Below are 20,203 nucleotides of genomic sequence, written 5' to 3' on the forward strand. Positions count from 1 at the left end.
ATAGACTCCGCGAGAGCGGCACGTGCGTGTATGCGAGAGAACGAACTCAGCGGGCTCGAGCTTGCGTGTCTGTGTGCGAGAGAGAGAGAGAGAGAGAGAGAGAGAGAGAGAGAGAGAGCGAGTAGCGAGCGAGCGCTAACGGCGGCCGAAAACTCGCTCAGTGAGTGAGTGTCTGTCGCGCCGCGGAGAGACCCCGAGAGAGCGACTCGTCTCCTCTCCTCGTATATATACTTATATACACACACCTCCTCCATTTTCTCTCTGTCTCTTGTCGCGAGTGTGTGATTACGTTTACCATATATATGAAACAGTTGTCTGTTGTGTGTTTTCTCGGTATATCTATCGCGAGCGAGAGAAATTAATAAGTGTCGCCGACGTTGTTTTCTGCATGTGTCTGCGAGAACTCGTGCCGTACGCGTGAGAGTGTGTATCCGTGTGCGCGTGTGCCTGTGTATATACATAACAAGCGGGGGCACATATAACACACAGGAAAGAACAGAGCGAGAGAGAGAGATATCTACTTCATACATTGGCGTAGCGAGCGCGTGAAAGGGTCGCCGCCGCGCCTGTGTATAGTACAGAGAGCAAGTGAGAAGAGTAGCATTTATTATAGACATACAACGAGAAGAAAAATCGAAGAACCGAAAATGGACGCGCTGCGCGAGCAGGTGATGATCAATCAGTTCATGCTGGCTGCCGGCTGTGCCAGGGAACAAGCCAAGCAATTGCTCCAGGCCGCGCACTGGCAGTTCGAGGTCAGTCTTCGTCTCTTTATCTATCCCCTCTTTTGTTTACGTTACATATTCGCGCCGGAACGAGAACGCACCTGCATAAATTATACATATTATCGGGGCTTTTTCCTCGGACGTCACGTGTGTCTTATGCCTCGAGAAGCTTCTTCTCCTTCGTATTCGCGACGGTATGGGGGTATACGTATAGGTATATACGCGGACGACGAGAGAGCCCGGTCCGTCTGGTGGCGGAGCGTGTTTTGGGTGAGGTGGCTCGTGCACCTCCGAACTTCTCTGTGTTTGTGTACATTCCTGCCATCCGAGGAGTTGTGGAATTCGCTAACGCACTTGTCGTCGGCTGCGGTCGAAAACGTAAATAAACAAAGGAGCTATCGGTATACGGGTTAGCTCGCGTTTCGCGAGGCGATTCAATTTCGATGCATTCTTTCCTCTCTTTTTGAGGTTAGGACCGTCTCTCAATCTCATCGAGCTCGTGCTTCGCTGATTAATCGAACCCCTCGAAACATCTGTATGCCTCGCTAACACTGTCTTATCATCATTTCCAGACACAACGACTCGCAAAAGACAATAAAACAAAACCCGATCGCTCCGCCGCTTTGTTTACACCCCCACCTCCGGCCGAAGCCGTTTTGCAACAAGCCTCGCACACATGTAAAAAAAACAATGGCCGTGTGTGCACATGCACGCGACAGAAGAGGATAATCTAAAAATCCGCAAAAGGTGCCGTCCGCTCTGCCGTCATATCCGCGAGTGGCTGTGCCTTATATGTAAACAAAGCGGGGAGAAAATGGCTGACGCTAGTCGAGCGCGCGCGCGCGCCTTTCCTTTCCTCCTCGCGCGCGCGGCGCTCGACGCGGCCAATTTTCTCCGGTTTGCGGGTTTGTGTTTCGGATGCGAGATCGCGTGACTCGACTTCCTCCTATGGCGTTTAGCTTCGCGAATGGAAATTGACGTTTTGATTTCGCTTTTTTTTTCTTTCTCACTGTATCTCTGCCAGTGGAATTGTTTTTATTTAGCGCTTGGTAATTGTTATCCGGGTTGTTAATCGTTTTATCGTCCTTGAGATATCAATTCGTTATCTCTAGGATCTCGTTGTTTATCGCCGTTTATTGATTTTGGATTAAACGTTGCGACTCCGATTCATCGATTTTTCTTCGTTTATAAACTAACCACTGGCCGATTTACATTCCCGTTCTAGAAACTTTGTTTCGATTTCATTAGCATTTATGATTCGACGTGCGCGCTGTTTGCAGTCGTAATAAACAAAGGCCTCTCCTGCGCGCGAGTATAAAGTTTCCCGTATACAGAACATCACAGCTCTGATGCTTCAATTTTCCAGGCAAACGCTGTAAATGCCACCGAGGTTTTATCGATTTACTTTTACATAAGCCGTGTGCCACTACGCTTATTCAATTACATTATTTAATTTCCTTTTAATTCGTACTCGCCGACGCCTCGGCTCGCGCGCGATAATCTGGGGCCCGAAAAGGCGTATACGTTTAATAATGGAGCCTTTATCACTGCGATAATAAGTCAGCGATGTGATGAAACGAGAAAAACAAACAGTCGACACACATGAAGCATATTACAAAATACGGTCGTGAATTGCGGAAAAATGAGCCGCTGCATTAGCAGCGATCGAATAAGCACGCTATACTGTACTGCAGCATAGTTTGTATTTCTTTCATTTGTAAACACGATAATTACACCCCATTAAATCAATTTCGTAGATATCCTAAACAATCTCTTATCGAATCCCTGCAGAGCATCGTTGCGTGTAAAATAAACCTCGAAAAATTTTCCACTCTCCCAAAAACCGGAGCTTCAACCCATCGCACTCGCCTACGTAACACTTCATCCTCCGCTTTTACCTCCAAAAAGCCCGTACATCCCAGCTCTAGGAAGCGTCGAGGCACATTATTCAATTGATCATATAAAAAAGAGCCTTGACACGAGCCGCCGCCGTTACGTCACACCGCTCTGCGCCGCGCGTGTTTACAAACAGAGCAGCGCGCGCGCGAGCGCCGCGGTGGCCGTCATAACAAGGAAGGACAAAAAACTCGAAAGGGAGTATACGTGTGTGTGCAGCTGCAACGCATCGCCGCTCTTCCATAGGATTATCAGCGTCGATGTTATAACCGGGGGAAAAATCGAAGCCTTATTTTTCGCCGCTTGATAAAAGTGTATGTACATATACGTAAGGGAGAAGCGACGCTGGAATATTCTGTAGACTGCTGCAGTGTGTGCGAGAGACGCGGCGCAAGGTCACGTCGTCGATCAAGTCGCGCGTGCGCCCGACGACTCTCTGGGCACACGGTGAAATTGTGTATATATATTGCTGCGAGAGCTGACGTTTTCATTCACGAAAATGACGCATTGTCCGCTCGCGTTTGTTTATGTTTATTGTTTGAGGTGGGTTTGTTCAACTCTTTCAACATGATTCGTATACACAATAAACGGGGAATAAAAAAAAACGTAAGCAAACAAAGTCGTAGATCATCCCATTAATTGCAGGAATGGAAGTTATCTCTATCAAATTTTCGATAAAGCCCGATGTGTGTTAGTCGCGCGACTCTCATGGTTGTATGAAAGGAGCTAAAAACGGATGTGTTTATCTACTTTTATCACTCCCCCGGCTAGAGCAAAAAGATTGATAGTCAACTGTGAGAAAATTTTTCAGAGAGGCTGCCTCGTGTCATGTACCATGTGATGCCCAAAAATTAGATTCTCTTCTTGTTCGAAGCGCGACATATAAAAGCGGCACACCTAAAATTTCCCAAACAAAAAGCCCCGGCGATATCCAAGGCCTTTCTTTCTTCGCCGAGAGAGAAACGTGCTGCCGGGCCTCTCCAGCGAAAGAAAGAAAGAAAGAAAGAAAGAGAAGCAAGCGCCGCCCTCGTCTGCAGGCTTCGCTCTTTCTCTCTCTCTCTCTCTCTCTCTCTCTCTCTCTCTCTCTCTCTCTCTCTCTCTCACTCACTCTCTGTGCAGCGTGTGCGCTCTATATAGGTGCGCGAAGATTGGCCTCGGGCCACGACGCGGTCGAGGGCCATTGAGAGCAGAGCGGCGGCGACGGCGTCGTCTTCTTCGACGACGACGAGCAGACGAGAATACAAGGGAAGTCCTTGCGCGCAGACCCGAGCCTATGCAAGAGTCACGAGACGCTCGCTCGAATTATTTAGACTTCGGCGCCGTGCTCTCAAACCAACGATTGTTTTATAGATGCGCAGGCCTTTGTCGTTTTTGTTCTTTCTCGACGAGTCTTGACGGTTCCGTCTGCTACTACTGACCCATCGATCATGCATCCGTTACTACTGCAGGCTTCGGAGAGAATCGCTTTTAAATTCAAGCTTCTGAGAATACGCGTCAATGGCACCTTCTCCGTTACATAATCGCTTGCGCACTTTTACACCTGGTATACATCCAAGCGGTATACGCAAGATGCGCTCTATATACTTGTCTAGGACTGCCTATTACTCTGGTGCATGAGAAAAAACTCCGAAAATGGTCGGACGAATCGATTCCCCCGTTATTACGCGAAACAAAGAGCCATGTCGCTGTATGTATACACGCTAAAGTGTTGGAAAACATTACGTAAAACCGGTTTATCTCGATCGATCGAATATTTTTCGCCTAATCAAACAAATTTTCACGAGCCATTGTTTCCAAGTCACATCAGGCGACGTACAAAGACACACGCGCGTGCCATCGTGTGAGTAACCATCGGCGGCGCGCCGAGACGACGGCTACGAGGCGCAGAGGGAAAAGTCACGGGAGCAGAGCCTATACTCCGATGCGACGTTGCCAAATGTCGCATCTGCTCTCTCTCTCTCTCTCTCTCTCTCTCTCTCTCTCTCTCTCTCTCCCCCTCCCTCTCCGCGTGTCTCGCGTATATATATATATATATATATATATATATATATATATATATATATACACAACTCGGCGTGCAGATACACTTCTTCCTCTCTCGCGTCGTGTATATGTGCGTGTGCGGGTATTAACAGAAGAGATATAAACGCGAGAGTTCGATTATACACACAGAGAGCTGCGGAGAGGCCGTTATCTTTTGCTCGCATGCGAACCGCCTTTTTTTCGACTTTGCAGCACTGCGATGTGCTGTTGTTGCGAAGCCGAAGTTATGTATTGCGTGGCGCTGCTGTTGCCGGCCCGCCGCCGAAGTCGAAGTTTCACGCTTCAGAGGGTCTTATACTGTTTGCGCGAGTATGGTGGGGTTCCTTTTTAGACGTTTTTCTTTCGGATGAAGTATAAATAATACACACAGCAGCGACTAGAATGGTTTTAAATGGAACCGAGAGTGGAGACTGAGGAGAAACGTTACATTTATATATTATATATATTTATTAATATCCGTTTTGGGATGCTCGAATCGATATGCATTGTGTACAGGAAAAATTCGCACTCGACGAGTTATCATCGTCGACGCTGTCCAATTTATTTTGCATAATAAACAGCGCAGAGTCGATGATGTATTTTTGCAACTCCGTTTACGAGTATACTCCAAGTTTATGACTATGACGCTTCGTCGGCCTATTGATTTATCGGGAAGCGCTTTACGCGCCCCAAAAACTATTTCGAGAGTGTTTTTTTTTTCAAACTGTGTATATGCTTACAATTGCAACGAGCTTACATAAGCGTAAAACACGCGTAACGGCCTTTCGCGCACGCGAGAGCACCTCCTTGTTACTTCGATTACGCCGTCGTCTAGAGAGATATGATTCACCTCTCGCGGGGATTTCCAAGAAGGGCGCGACGTCGCCGAAAAAAAGCAACACGATCGCGACTCGCTCGCGGTTATTGCGCGAATCTCACGAGTACCCATACTCATACTTATATACTCGCTCGTGCGTGTCTCGGTGTGTGAGTGTTTTTTTTAGTATACTCAGACTTCCTCTCTTGGCACAGCCGGTTTTAATCGGTGAACGAGTCCTTTTTTAGTCCCAATTCGCTTGTGTTTGTATAGCCCCGACGTTTCTTGATGTAACCGGAATGCTCCGGGGCTTTCTGCCGCTGCTGCTGTGTGCTGTGGAAAGTTATATTATACTTACTCGGCTGATTCTTTCTCCTCGAGTGTAATTTCGAACGAGACCTGCTGTAGGCAAAATTCGTTTCGTTTTTAATACCTCGTTTTGACACACACACGCAACCGCTACTCGAAATTTAAATCGCCCTACGTAAATCTCACATCGCTCGCTGATTGCGCCATTTTTCATCGCGACTCTCTCTCCCTCTCCACGCGTGAATAAATCATCCGCGAAGCTCTGGAAAATTTCCCCGAAAACAAAATCCGACCCATTCATACGCTAATACACACACACACACACACAATACCCCGTACGAGCAGACAAACAGCGCATAGCGTCGATCGCAAGGAGCCGCTTCATTTCAATAAAACCACTTTCCTTCGGTGCCGCTGCCGAACAATGGAGAGAGTGAGGGACGCGTCGGGCTGTATTTATAGCGGGTGTAAGTTCCGAGCTGTGTACGATGAGTGGGAAAAACACCGGAGGGAGAGAGGAGGAAGGAAGGAACTGTAGTGAGATGGATAATGGTGTCTGCAGCGAGGAAGTCGGGCCGCGTCATTGTACTTTGCTTCGCGAGCGAGGGTGTAATATAGCGTCGTGCAGTAGTGATGTATAGGTATGCAGTGGAATCGGGTCGAGATTATTGAAGAGAGGATGAGTTATGGGTGCTTTTTCGGGGACGGGGGATTAAATTAGCTGGAAAACATCACGCCGCTGGTGACAATGATCGATTTAACCAGTGACGGAATGAATATGGAGATGCAATTAGCTCGTTGGTTGTATCTCGTATTTTAGAGCTATCGATTCCGATCCGAGAAGACAGCTAATAGACATCGCGGAAACAATGCGGTCCCGCAAAAACTTAGTCGATCCGCAACTGAAAGTTTGCTGTACACACTATGCATCAACTACACATACATACACCCACGTATCCACCCGCGCATACGCGTATACACATCCGGCCGTACAGAGGGTTTGCGGCGAATGCATTTGTCTCTTGCGTCCCTCTCGCGAGGGCGTCGCGTCGAGTCGATCGATCGACGAATTTCCCCATGTGTGTGTGCGCGAAAGGAGAGGAGGTAAACGGGGAATTATTCAGCGGAGCCTCGCGCGTTATTACCGTTTCAATGAACTTTGCCGCAGACGTGAATTTGAGAGAGAGGATATGTATATACGAGGAAGAGAGTCTATCGGAGTTTGCGCGCCAAGTCGCTCTCTCTCTCTCTCTCTCTCTCTCTTTCTCGAGTGAACTTTGAAGTGTAGCTTTTGCCTTTAATCTTTGTTTATGCCTGTGGAGTCGCGGAAGTGATTGGATACTTTATGGAATAACTCCTTTGAAGGCTCCGCATCATCGAGTTTGAAGCTTTTTTCGAGTCGACATCACAGCCGATGAGCGAAAATTTCACCTCAGGAATTTTGCAAAGCCAGATGTGCGAACTGATCTAACGCGAAATGCAATTACGCGCTTTTCGAAAGTTAACTCGTCACTCAAGAGTGCGAGAAGCGAGGGTTATTATTTTTGCAAGGAATTAGCACTCGATTCTCAAATTAGCGCAATTTGCAGAATTTACTTATGCAAAATCAGATCTCATTTGAATCATAATAGTCGAGTGATTCAGAAGCAATAAATATACGTCTATTCGAAAATGCATTATACATTATAAAAAACACGCGCGCTAAGCGCCGCTACTTCGCAACGGTAAATAAACAAAAAAGGCTCTTGGCGGTCATGCTACATAACTTATGGCGGCCTGCTTTACTTGGAAGGAATAATTTGCCACCGAGTGCACATCAAGCATTCACGAAATCGTATCGGTGCAAAAAAGCTTTTGAATTATTTATAGCCGGCTCTATTTTTCCGACAGTCGATTGGCTATTTTTTTTTCCATTATTGAAAGAGAACGTTATACTCTGTCGCGGATATACTGTGTATGCAATTATGTGGTGAATCGATCATTGCATAAGTTGAATTATTTGGTTTCTCTTGGGAAATTTTGTAATGAAATCCATTTAATCAATTTAAATTTTAATCCGCCCCCTCGTCAACGACTCGATCAATTTCATTTATTTTAAACTACGAAATCAATGCGTATTGATAGCAACTTATTGATAAAAGACTGATCTTGAACAAATCAAATAAATATATAATATACGGATGATTGCGTTTTAATTAAATTGCGCTTATCGCGATATAGAGACACGCAGATGTATCGTGAATGTTTTGATATTTTTTTCCGCGAAGTAAAAATATCGTTTCTCCATAAAAAGTCCTCAAAAACAGCTCCGGCTATACTCGAAAGATATTTTATTAATTAAAACAGTTTAAGAAACTCACCGACTACAATCAATGGAGAGTTGAGATAATGGTGACGCAGAAGATTGAAATTTCCACTTTTATCTCTTAACGTTCGATACAAAGCTACATATAGAGAAATAAGAAACTAGAGTGCATAGAAGCTTGTTAATTTAGAATTTCAAGTTGGAACTTGTCTCTTTATACACAGAGTAAACGAAACAAACAAGATTACAATACATCAGTGCGCGCGCGACCATAGGTTATTGAACTTTAGACAGATGTTTGATAACACAAGACACCTCATTGATGACCAGCCAAGGACATGTGCGACATTCGATCATAGAGTGTACTGCAAACAAAAGGGACAGTCGATCATTGTCGCACCAGACTGAAATAACCACCGCTAGTACTATATTTCCAAACACAGCTGCAAATAATATTTGCCCATACGTTTATCTCCTTCTTGTTTTTTCTTCTCCCGGCACGTATCTATACACGACTACGCGATTCCTATCTATCTTATACATGGAAAAGCTGCGGATACGATTTATTATGTGGCCGATAAAGCCTCTGCTTCTAGAGAAATTAGAAGATCCTACTATCGTCATTACTATTTATAGGTTCCAGTTCAATCATTTCTGCTGTATCATTACTCTCCAGCCAAAAAAAGAAATCGTCCGCGAGCCTCCGTAAATAAATTTCCCGTTTCGATCGTCCCGACACCGTCAGCGTAAAAATTCCTCCTCGATAGAACGAACGCGTTTCGCATGAAGCTGCAGAGTACACGTGCCGTTTGCGTCGTCGTCGCAGGACGTGAGCTCGCGCGTATACATTATGTAGTATCTGGCCGAGCCACTTCCGCGTCAGCTGAACGTCAGAGAGGAGGAGGATTTCGCGACTAATAGCCTCGTGTGGTCTGGCTTATCGATTGGGAGGGCTGTAGACTCTCTCGTGTGTGTACAAACGCGCGGACTGCTGGGATTTAACAAACTTTTGTTGTTGGCCTGGGGGCGATTTGATTCGATTCCGCCTGATCCGATTCAACGTCGGATGTTATTGCGTAACCCGGTCTCTGATGCTTCTTTCATTGAAGGACGCTTGCCTTTTGGTCGCTAGATTGATAAACTGATAAGCGAGATTGTAGGTCAGTTTTTTAAGGAACGTGCTTGGCTTACGAAATTTTCGAGCATTTAGACGTGCTTGCACGTTTTTATCATGTGAAATGGCCGGTGGTACTTTTTTTCGTCCGTTGGATCATAATTCACGTTTAGTCAGGGGGTAAAAGAGTTGGGCATCGTTCGTTGCGAGTCACTGAATTAAGAAAAAAGTCATTCGTTTGAATCGATTTCCTTCTCTGCGAGGGTATACGTGTGCCCCTTTTGGAGGCTTTATATACGAGATCGTAATAGATGATAACCGAAAAAGAAATGTGTTTCCAAGTGAGAAATTGGATAAAGCGACGTTTTTTTCTTTCTTTGCAAACGAGAAAAATTAGATACACAAACTGCAGCTAGATAACTCTGTTACACACATACTTGCTTCAAAATAGACAACGTCCATTGTTTATTTCCCGTTTATACCACTAATTGGTCACCCGATCACTGCAGCTATATAAACCGTTAAATAACCATTCGATGCGATACCGCTTCCATTACGGAATTCGTTACGATCTATTAATACATCAAAATAAAGCAGGATTTGTTGTAGCTTAAAGATCCAGCGCGCGATATAATTAAATAATAACCATCATTATCTTGGCTGTATTGGCTTACTTCGGTCGAAACGCGCCGTGCATTTATTATGTCATAAAGTTTTTACTGCGAGATATAAATGTTAAAACTATGTATGCCGCTCCTGTGTGACGATAAGAATATCGGCTGTAATTTATACACATATAGCGATAACGAAGTTTATATGCATTTTTTCATTGATTTTTCAGACGGCGCTCAGTATATTTTTCCAAGAGGCTGCGATACCCTCGTGCGCTCAAGGACCCGGTGGTACACACTTTGGACAGGTGAGTTTTCAACTATAATTATAATAAGTTCAAGTGCATATAAATACAGCAATGATGATTTGAAAAAATTCGCGAAAACACAAAGAGAATTCATGCGAAAAATGTTGTTATTGCACACCGTTGATTTTATTTTTCACCTTCGTATCTCCACGTTTTCAATTCTTCTTTTTATCTGCGCGCGCGAGCAAGGCTACGCGTTATGTACAATGTACATTAATGCACTCGCGCTGCGCTCATCAAAGCGCAAACAGAAAACGAGTATCTCTCTCTCTCTCTCTCTCTCTCTCTCTCTCTCTCGCGAACAGCGCAGAGCCTCATGAATGAATCGGCAAGAAAAAGCTGCCAAGATGTATACTTTATTTTTTTTCGCATGTCGAACTGACAAGCCCTGAAAAATATTGTTCGAGCCTATCGTGAGGCATATCATCTGAAAAAATCTCGCGCGATAATTTCTCCAACTGTATACGCAAATTCGCGTCTCTGAGATTTCACGCTCCAGTGCACCTGCACCAGCTCTCGGCCCGCGGGAAGCATTATCGCGCTCCAGTCGGATTGTGTGTGCGCGTCTTCAGCGCATAAACACGCCGCGACGGCTGCGCTATTGCGCAACTGCGTAAAGCAACAGCCGCTGTTATATATAGGTATATATACACACGCTGGCCGATGACGCCTAGGTTTATCGCTGCGGAATATTGACTCTACTCCTGCGCGTATTTTGTTTGGATTTAGTTTTTTTTTCTAATCTCGGAGAGTAAGAGTTGATTAAATGGAAATGGTTCGTCAAATAGTTCGTCGACAAGGCGAATGAAAACATTTCGTTGCCCAACGTCGTGCGTAAGAGAGCATTTTTTGTGTGGACTACGAAAAAATCAATTTCAATAAAATCGTATCAAAGACATTAAAGTTACCCACACACGTCGAGTTGCTTAATTTTAAACGAACGACAGACTTGTTTAGACATCGGAACATTAAACTCGCGCGCGCGATACGATGTTTCTAATCGTTCACGCCTGAGATGTGGCTCTGCTCGCACCGAGATCGAGGGGCATTGGAAAACACATTGTGTCCCTCGCGCATCTGACCCAGTAAGATACGTCCATCCCATTAGGAATCATTGAAGTGTTGTACGTCCATTGTGCAACGACGTTATGACCCTCTTTGAAATTTCCTCTTACTATAGCATAGAGTTATTGTTCGAAAGTAAATTACTTTCCTTTTCAACAATTTCTGCAACAGCATACTCGCAACGATGCCGCGAGTATATTAAGTCGATTTGTAATTAAACGCCGCATCTCGTGTAATCTTCGGTCATTAAAGCTCGCGTCCATTACAGCCGAGACGCAATCTTCTCTAATACAAAGAGGTTCCACAGCGAGGAAGCGAACGGAGAGAGAGAAAAAAATTGAAATTCCCTCGCGTGAGGTCGAGTGACAGCTGTGGTGCGCGCGGAACACAGCGTCATGTGTGTAATCGAATTGCGCAATTTAATCCCCCTGGCTGTTTGTTAACAGCGAGCCCGATTTTTCTCGATATCTCTATCCTCTCTCTCTCTCTCCGGCGGATGGCGTTTATTTTTGTCATATCCGTCTAAAGTTCCACTCTTCTATTTTTAGCGCAGTCAAACAGCTCTTCCGAAGACACAACATTTCTGTTCGAGCGTTAAAACAATGTTAAACTTGTCCGCAAAGTCTTTTGTAACCAGAACAAAAAAAATTGAACCGTGTCTGACGCTTGTGCCAGCTTTACTTTTTGGTGATTAAGAAACGCCTAGAGAGAGAGAGGGACAGAGAGCGCATCCGCATTTTCGTCTCGTGCGCACTGCACAAATAGAAAAAGTGGATCGCGGCCAGTAAAACAGCGAGAAAATAATCGAGCCACGAGCCACAGGGGCATACCAGCGTCTTGCTGAAACGTGCCGCAGTGCTGCCTGTGTTATTTTGTCTTGTTGTTATTGTTCCTCTATTTCCTGACACGCTAATGCTGTGTGCTGGATATTTTAAATAAGAAAAGCCGTGTGCGCCTGACGGTTTCTTTATTCGAGTAATTTTCTATACCTTGTATTCTATGATCTCTAAAAATACTCACTTTCAAAGACTGATGAGTTCAATTACGCGATTAAAATAACGTAATGCTCAAATGCAAATTCATCGTACACTTTGAAATCGAAGTGGAGTTTTGTTATGGTTAGCCGAGAGATTTCGGATTAACGACGAAATTCAGGGAAACGTTGAAGGCATCAAGTGCTAAGTCCCTTCGCCAACAGCTACTTTAACTTCCTCGAGTCACGCGTCAACATAAATTAAATAGACCGAATCCAAAGACGCCGAGATGCGCGAGTATAGAAGAAGATAATCGCCTATTTACATTCCGATGTTTGTATATTAATATGCAGCTAGTTAAAAATAAAATATGTCGATTATTTATAATAACCGTAGTAAAAAAGATTCGCTGAGAATGTGTTTACCAACACAACACACGACGTCGAGTCCAGCAGCGTCGGTGACGACAAAACCCACCGAGTTATGCTAATGCCCGGAGATGTGTACAGGTATATATTATAATAAAGCGCGGACACCGTCGCCGTGTCTGCAAACAGCGGAAGGGAAAAACGAGCCTGCCTCGAGAGAACGATGACTCACCCGAAGGCCGCCTCTAGCGCACAGCGTCTTCTTCTTCGCTATAATCACGGCTGCTGGGACTTTCGGAAAAAGTTATTTTCGTCAATTATCTAACAAGAGCTCTACGCGCGTCTATGTCCTTTTTTAAGTTGAAGGCTGTCGTCTCGTCGCGACGACGACGACGACGATGATGGACATGAGGCGTTGTATTTCGAGAATGTTTATTTACGATTGTTTGTCTTTTGTGTAAAGTCTGGCAATTATGCAGTTTTCTGGTATTTTCGGAGCCGGTCTTACATAGTCGCGCGAACGATATTTGCGTGTATTAACGACGCCGAGGATTTATTTTCTCAGCTAGACTCTATATAGACGCTGTTGTTTATGCAAGTCGGTTACGACGTGCGAACTCGATTGCAAACAATGTTTCAGGTGCGTTTCTAGTCGAAAATCGCGGTACCTAATCGTGGATCTAGGGTTTTATATTTAAATAATTTGGCAGATCTCAACGTCGCGTCCCTCGAGTTCAATTTGGAAAACAAATTAGACGTGTTAATTATTTTACAAAAATAACGTGCACTCGCGTTTATTAATACAAGGCTGGCAGGCAGAAATAAAACGCGTCTATAGGCAAGAGATGCGCGCCAAGAAAGTCGATATTTCACGTCCCTTCGAAGTGAATGGGTTGTAAATAACAGCTTTTATTGGCCAATAGAGGAGGATGTGAAAGCAAATTTAATACTTAGTCGGCGGAATGACACGGCAGCGCACGAGGTATACTGAACTTTGTTATTTAGTTCCCGGCGCACGTTGGGCATCAAAATTTTTAATCGTCGATACTTAACTACAGCCTTTCCTGTATACTATAAACAAAATAAAATTAACCGATCAATAACGCTGCTGCTGAAAGTAAACACGAGTTAATCGCAATCGCGAAATGTAATCAAAGTCAGCACACGTACTCGCTTAATTTAAATCCGCGATTTTACACGCACGGAATAACTCCCAGTTTTTTTATATGACACCTACACTGTAATGCAGTATCTATTTCGCCTTACGAAAGAGCCGGTGTAAAATCGCGAGTTGTGCACACTGCAGAGCGGCGGAAGTCTCGTTCTCTTCTCCCCCTTCCGGTTCGTAAACGTCATCCGGGAGCGCCTGCTCTCCTTTCATTTTTATTTTACACCCCGTAATGTCCAATGCTTATCTGGCTCAGGGTAAATAAGCCAGAAGTCGTAAAGTGCACTCAGGGCTCGAAAAAGGCGCGACGTTTGAATATTTCAAAAGTCGGTTCGCTTTGATAACTTTTTGTTTTTCTATTCTCCTTCATTCCAAAAAAGAAAACGTAGAGATATAGCCAAGAATTCGCTCAGCGGCGAAAATCACGGCCTTCCAATATCGAGCGAAGTAAGTAAGTAACAGCTTGAATCCGAAGCAGCGCCAGTCGTACAATAAGCAGCTGATAAAATTACCTTTTCGGTGTGCTCGCGCGCGTAGGTTTGTAAAAGCATACCACGTGACCCAAAGACCTCTGAACTCGTAATATACGCTTCACCCACACAGCAGACGCGCGTCTCTGTATCCAACACTCTTTTCTCGTGTGCGACGCGGTAATTTTAGAAGGAGGTTAAACGTCTATTCCCGTTCGCTCGATAAGCGGCCTTTTTTTCTCTCGAAAACTACATATTTTCGCTATTCATAGAAGCGCTAATGCGCGAGCCTCTGAATGGCCGGACTATTTTCGTTGGACGGGCCAGCGCTCGTGTGTATACATACACGATAGACACTTCCCGAAAGAAAGCCACGGCGGCGGCGGTGTGAGTTTTTAGGCCTAATGTAAATACAGGGTGAAAATAGCGCGAACTCGACTCTTCGGAGAAGCCGCTATATATATTGTGTACTTTGTTCTCGGGAGGCTGTCTTTTAGCAAAATTGTAATCTCTGCACACGCCGTCTGCAGTATACTAAAAAATGATAATCGGCGGATCATAATGACGCAGCAATAGCGAAGAAAAAAGCCCTCGCGCACAGTTCACGCTCTCCCTCTCGGTTCAGCGAATAAAAAAATCTCTCCAATCTAACGCTTTGTATCGCTTCAGTCGGGCGATAAATAAACAAACAGCAAGAGAGAGGGAGATGGCATTCGCTGCTCCATTTACATTTTCCGCTTCGAGAGCTTGAATTATCGTCTATGCTAAAGAGCCGATGATAAAACACGTGGCTACCGGGCGCACGAGTGAAAGGTAAAATTCAATATGTCCTTTCGCACTCTTGTCGCGCCGCGCTCCGTTACTCGCTTTGCCTCTTGTCCTTTCTAACGAAGGATAACTGCGCCAATGGGAAACGGGTAATTCCTCTTTTTCTTCTCTCTCTCTCTCTCTTTGTACGGCCAGTGTACAGAGAGACTACTGTACCGGGTTGCGCAGCACAGTGGATGAAAAGGCGATCCGGAAAAATGGGAGCTTTTTATCACGGCTGCGTTAATTAGGGGGAAAGTTTAAATTATCGTGAAAGTGAAGCGGGATGGCTGTGGAATCAATAGGTTTGACGTGTGTGTGTGTTCAAGTTTAAGAGTCGGTTTTTGTAACGATGGAAATAGACGTTGGGGATTTGTATTCGCTGACGTTTCGGCTTTCGTCGGCTTGGAAAATAGACGTTTGAAGTGGATGCGTGCGTGTAATGACCGAGTTAGCCCGCAAATATTTAGACGTTCGGATATCACCTGCATAGCGCGTGCGTGTGCGTGTATTTTTAGCGTCTGTTTTTATTATGTCCCGATTATCGACGCTGCGGTTTCAAAGATCGCCTCTGGGCCGGTATCGCGCAACAACGCGAGCTTTATCTTCTCGTAAACAAAATTCGACAGAAAATTACCGCTCGATTCGTTTTCCATCGAATCGTGTCGTCGCTGGATAATACGCGGACCCCGCCTCCTTTCGCCCGCTCCGAAATAAAAATATGCGCAAGTATTCGTAGCTTCACGAAGGTCGGGTTTTCTTAAACATTCAAAGCCTGTGGGTTTCTCTCGAATTTATGGGAGCCGCGACATCCGACTAGTGTGTTACGACATGTAACGTTCTTTCACGTAACCGAAAGGCGTGATAGAACTACAGCAGCGACCTCTTAATAGCTCCCATACTCAACGGCGTTTTATTACAAAGTGAATTTTCGTACACACGCACACGATGAAAATTCAAACGTCATAAACCTCTCTCTCTCTCTCTCTCTCTCTCTCTCTCTCTCTCTCTCTACGGTCGAAAGCGACGCGCCTCTAAACAAGCGGGAGAACACACACACACACCTCGTGACGCGATGCTTCTCTCCACAGCAGCTCGGCTCTATTCTCGTCGGCGGCATTCCGATAAGCCGCGTGCCAAATCGCCGCCGTCGCTGCGCGGCGTGCCTATCGCGGCCTTTGTTCGCCTCTCTCTCTCTCTCTCTCACTCTCTCTCTCACTCTCTCTCTCTCTCTCTCTCTCTCTCTCTCTCTCTCGTGCGTTTACGCCGACGATCGTAAACAGAGGACACGACCGCGGGAGGGTTATGATGCCCTCTGGGATTGATTTGTTGTGGGACTGTGTGTGTGAGCGAGAGAGTTGCCGGGAAATCGCCTTTTTGGAAGCTGTTTGCGAGGGGAGGGGGTTAATTAGGAAGGAGGAGAATTGCGCTGGTTGGTTTTGATGGACCTTTGTTCCGGGGAGGGATCGCTGTTTTTTATTGTCGCGTTAGCTGCCGGCTTTGGTTCCGACGCGGAGTTTCTGTATTTTCTATATAGGCTCGTAAAATCAAAGGAAGGAAACGAATCCGAAATCAAATATCGCCTATCGAGCAAACTTCCGTATTAAAGTTGGAATGGATGATATGCATATGGAATCAATGAATCAGAAAATATCGCGGTTTGTCGTGTCAGCCAATTGTTTACTTGGAGAATATCGGAAAATAAGTATACACTTATACAAGCATAACTGTTTCTTTTAAAATACGCGAGTATTTTATTTTAATGGGTCATGGTTTCTCACTTATATTAATTGGATTTCGTTCACGGATTCGCTCTCGCTCGCGCGATAAATCAGTCATCCGCGCAATGAACGTATAACATAATGCTCTTTTAAAAATATATCTTCAGTAACTGAAAACGCGTCAGTCTGTTATATCTGAAAATCCTACATTTTTCGCTCTCGAATTTATTTTCGCATTGTGTATTCAAATATTTAAATGCGATGTTCCAGAACTTTTTTTTAGCTTCCGCGTCATTTGTAAAAATAAATACAGAAATCTGTTGCCGCGCAGTCGAGTCCAAAATTCCTCGTGATTCACGTGTGTATAGCACAAGTGATTCATCGACGGAGTGTCTTTACCTTTGGCTTTAATTAAGAATTCGAATTCGAAGCTGAGAAACACAGCATTTATTCGCTCGGTTTCTTCCAATAACCGATACTTATCTCAAACTCGTCAAAAAATCTCGAGCAAAACTACCGATTCCTTCTCTCCCTCAGCGCAGCACGCGTCTGTGTCCGCTTCGCTTGGGGGCAGATGGTCATTTTTTAGGCTCATCCAGAAAACGGCAGCTCGTTCGTTAAGGCGTCTCGAATGAGGGAGACGCTTCGCGCATGTGTAATTCGCTCGTCGATCTGCACTGATGTGGGGACCTTTCGTTGTCTCGTCGCAGGAGTTGTGCCGGGAATAACGATCGGATTCTGGAATGCGTGCGACGGTTGGGCTTCCGTCGATGTAATTTCGAAAACCTTCATTCCAATCTCGCCTCTCCTCTCATAAATCGAATCGCAACGAATCAACATCCGACGCTTACATCCAGACAGAGACAATACCAGCGAGTCCATAAACTCCACGCGCTCCGTGCTGAGCGGAAAATAAAAGCTCGAGGAAACCCGATCCCTTCGCAAATCCTTTGCATACACTGCGATCGAATCGAAACCTCCGAGCCTTGTACACACCAGGAAGAGGAGTCGCTCGATACCTTCTCCTCGCTGCTCTTAAACACAAACACACGCGCAGGCAGCCGAGCAAGTATCTGTCCACCTGATGGCGATGACGTCACGCAAGGAGGCCGCCTCGAAAGGTTGAACGACCTTTGTATATACACACATGTGTATACGCGCGCGGGGACGGACTGTATACGTATAGCAAGAGAGCAAGAACGAGCGACGGCATGCGGGCGAGCGGAGTATTCCGGTTTCCAGCCGCGGGAGTGCTGCTAACGAGCTTATACACACTCGTGTGTGTGCATGTGTGGAGTGGATGCGAGCTCTCTCGCAAGCTCGTTTGTTTACTTTTGCATTGTTCAAGCTCGTGTGTAGGGGATGGAGAGATCGGACTAGAAAGGCAAATGACGTACGCGATTCTTTTTAAAGCGTTATTATAGAGCTTTGACGCGTACTTTTCCTGTCGGCTGAATTTGTCGTCGTGGGATTTTATAAGAGCGAGACGACGGGGTAAAGATCGACGATCGAATGCGTTGCTCTCCTTGGAATCGAATTTCATACGTATGGTAGAGCGCCGTCTTTCATCTCTCGATATTATAGCTCTCGGCGCTCATTTTTTTCCAATAATTTCCACCCATATAACTCTTCAGGTCAATGCTTGGGATTCGAAGCGCTCGTGCCATCGTCGTCGAGGAGTCGAACGAAGAGAACTGGTTCACGAGACGAGTGTACACTGAAATTCCTGATTTTCATTATTATACGTCTCGTTCTCTATCTCTTTGACGCGTTAAATTAATTTTCTATGCAAATTCAAGGTGTCTTGTGCTAATTACGCTCCGAAATTGCACTTTGAATGAAAGCTTTTCTTCGCTGTGCACTCCTGAGAGCGGGAGTTTATTTTCGTTTTTAGGTAGATCGATAGCATCGATTCGGAAAACAAGAGTCAGTCATTGCATTTTTTATGCTATACGAAAGCTCGTTCTCGTATTCGTGTTTTTCTTCCGATATTTGTTGCCAAGTGAAAATGATTATATACTAGAATTAATGCATTTAAAAAATAACCATTACAGCAAAACATTCACGATGTTCTGATAAAGTCGAAATTTTTGCCTTGCAGATAACGCCATGCAACACACCGGCAACTCCACCGAATTTCCCGGACGCTCTGCTGGCCTTCTCAAAAATGTCGGCGGGAGAGAAAACGCCCTCCGGTAAGTTGAAAGCTCTTATTTTAATTAAGCCCTTGCACCGTTCCAGCGCCGCGGCGCAGTTTTTGTCTCTCGTATACTCTCCCTCGACGACGCGAAACGTCGTTTTGGCTGGAGTTTTTTCAATTAGGTATAATGCCTCTCCCGTGTGCCCCTTTGATGCAGCGAAACTCGTATTTAAAACGCGGCTCTGAATAGACGCGAACTCGGTGGAGGCACTTGACAAGCATCTTTTCAATTCGATTCGAAGTCGGAGCGATCTCTTCCCGACCTTGCCTTGGAAATGTCAGTCGGAACATCGCTTCTGGGAAAAAAGCAAACACGATTAGCAACAAAGTGCTCTGCTCGTATTTCTCCGCGATTTTCGAATATCCGCGCGCGCTAAAGCTCCCAATTATCGGCGGTTTACTTTCGCGCGCGCGGGAAAATGTCAAGGCTCGCTTTTCCCACCCCTGATGCAGCTGCACACACCCCCCCTTCCCTCGAGCGGTTCTTGGTCACGGAGTCGACGCTGTTGTTAACACTGCAGCCACTCTTGTCCTCGCGCTTTATTCTTCGCGCGTGGACGAAAAGTTTTCTCTTTCTTTCATTTTTAAGTACACGAGGCTTAGGAGAGTGAACGTTTTCGCGCTGATTCGGGCTTGATTCAAGAGGGAATTCTTGACGGCTTAATTAAAAGTTTCGTCGAGCTCGAGTTTAATGTAGATACAGGTATATAAGTATATTATGCACGTGGAGGGCTATAACGTAGGAAGAGATGAAAAACATGTTTTTCAGGCGGAAGAGGAAGAGTCGATCGCGAAAGAGGCTTCTGTTGACGCGCGCGCAGAAGACGGGTATTGTTGTCAGTGTGCGTTATGCTTTCGAAGTTCGAGAGCAATCATTACTCGCGTAATTCAAATAGATCGATAATCTTGATTTATTAAGCTTCCACATCCCATCAGCTCACAGTCCTGAGAATAGTTTGTCGATCAAACGAAAGTCCAATGAATATATAGGTGAGAGTCGTGGACTAATTACTTTTATCAATCCTAAGCACCGCAGGAGGTAATGAAAGGTAAAAAGCCAATGATATACATTAAAGAAAAAGTTGCGCGAGATAGCCTTAATTAAATGCTCGCACTGACGAAATCGCCGAGTCCGTTTTCATTGATTGCTATTGTGACTCGATATAAGTGTCAAACAGAGTACAGTATTCTGTGGGATGATGAGGTAATCGCATCGATTAAACGAGTCAAGCAGGTGCTGCCCGTTATGCCACGTCGCACATCTATGGCCATTCAGACTTGTCATGCTGAATATTCTGCGCGAAAACAACGAAACGTTCGCTA

The 20,203-nt window shown here is 45.2% G+C and overlaps 1 protein-coding gene across 1 annotated transcript in view; it reads left to right on the forward strand.

Annotated features, from left to right (window-relative positions):
* LOC100122147 (UBA-like domain-containing protein 2) overlaps positions 1 to 20,203 on the forward strand; it is a 26,949-nt gene continuing 6,746 nt past the window's right edge. The window contains exons 1-3 of the mRNA XM_001605699.5: positions 1 to 755; positions 10,030 to 10,107; positions 18,782 to 18,875. Coding sequence (XP_001605749.2) covers positions 648 to 755; positions 10,030 to 10,107; positions 18,782 to 18,875 — 280 coding nt within the window. The 5' untranslated portion in view covers positions 1 to 647. The remainder of the gene's footprint in view (positions 756 to 10,029; positions 10,108 to 18,781; positions 18,876 to 20,203) is intronic.

The sequence above is a fragment of the Nasonia vitripennis genome, chromosome 5, assembly GCF_009193385.2.
Source record: "Nasonia vitripennis strain AsymCx chromosome 5, Nvit_psr_1.1, whole genome shotgun sequence".
Classification (NCBI taxonomy): Eukaryota; Metazoa; Arthropoda; class Insecta; order Hymenoptera; family Pteromalidae; genus Nasonia; species Nasonia vitripennis.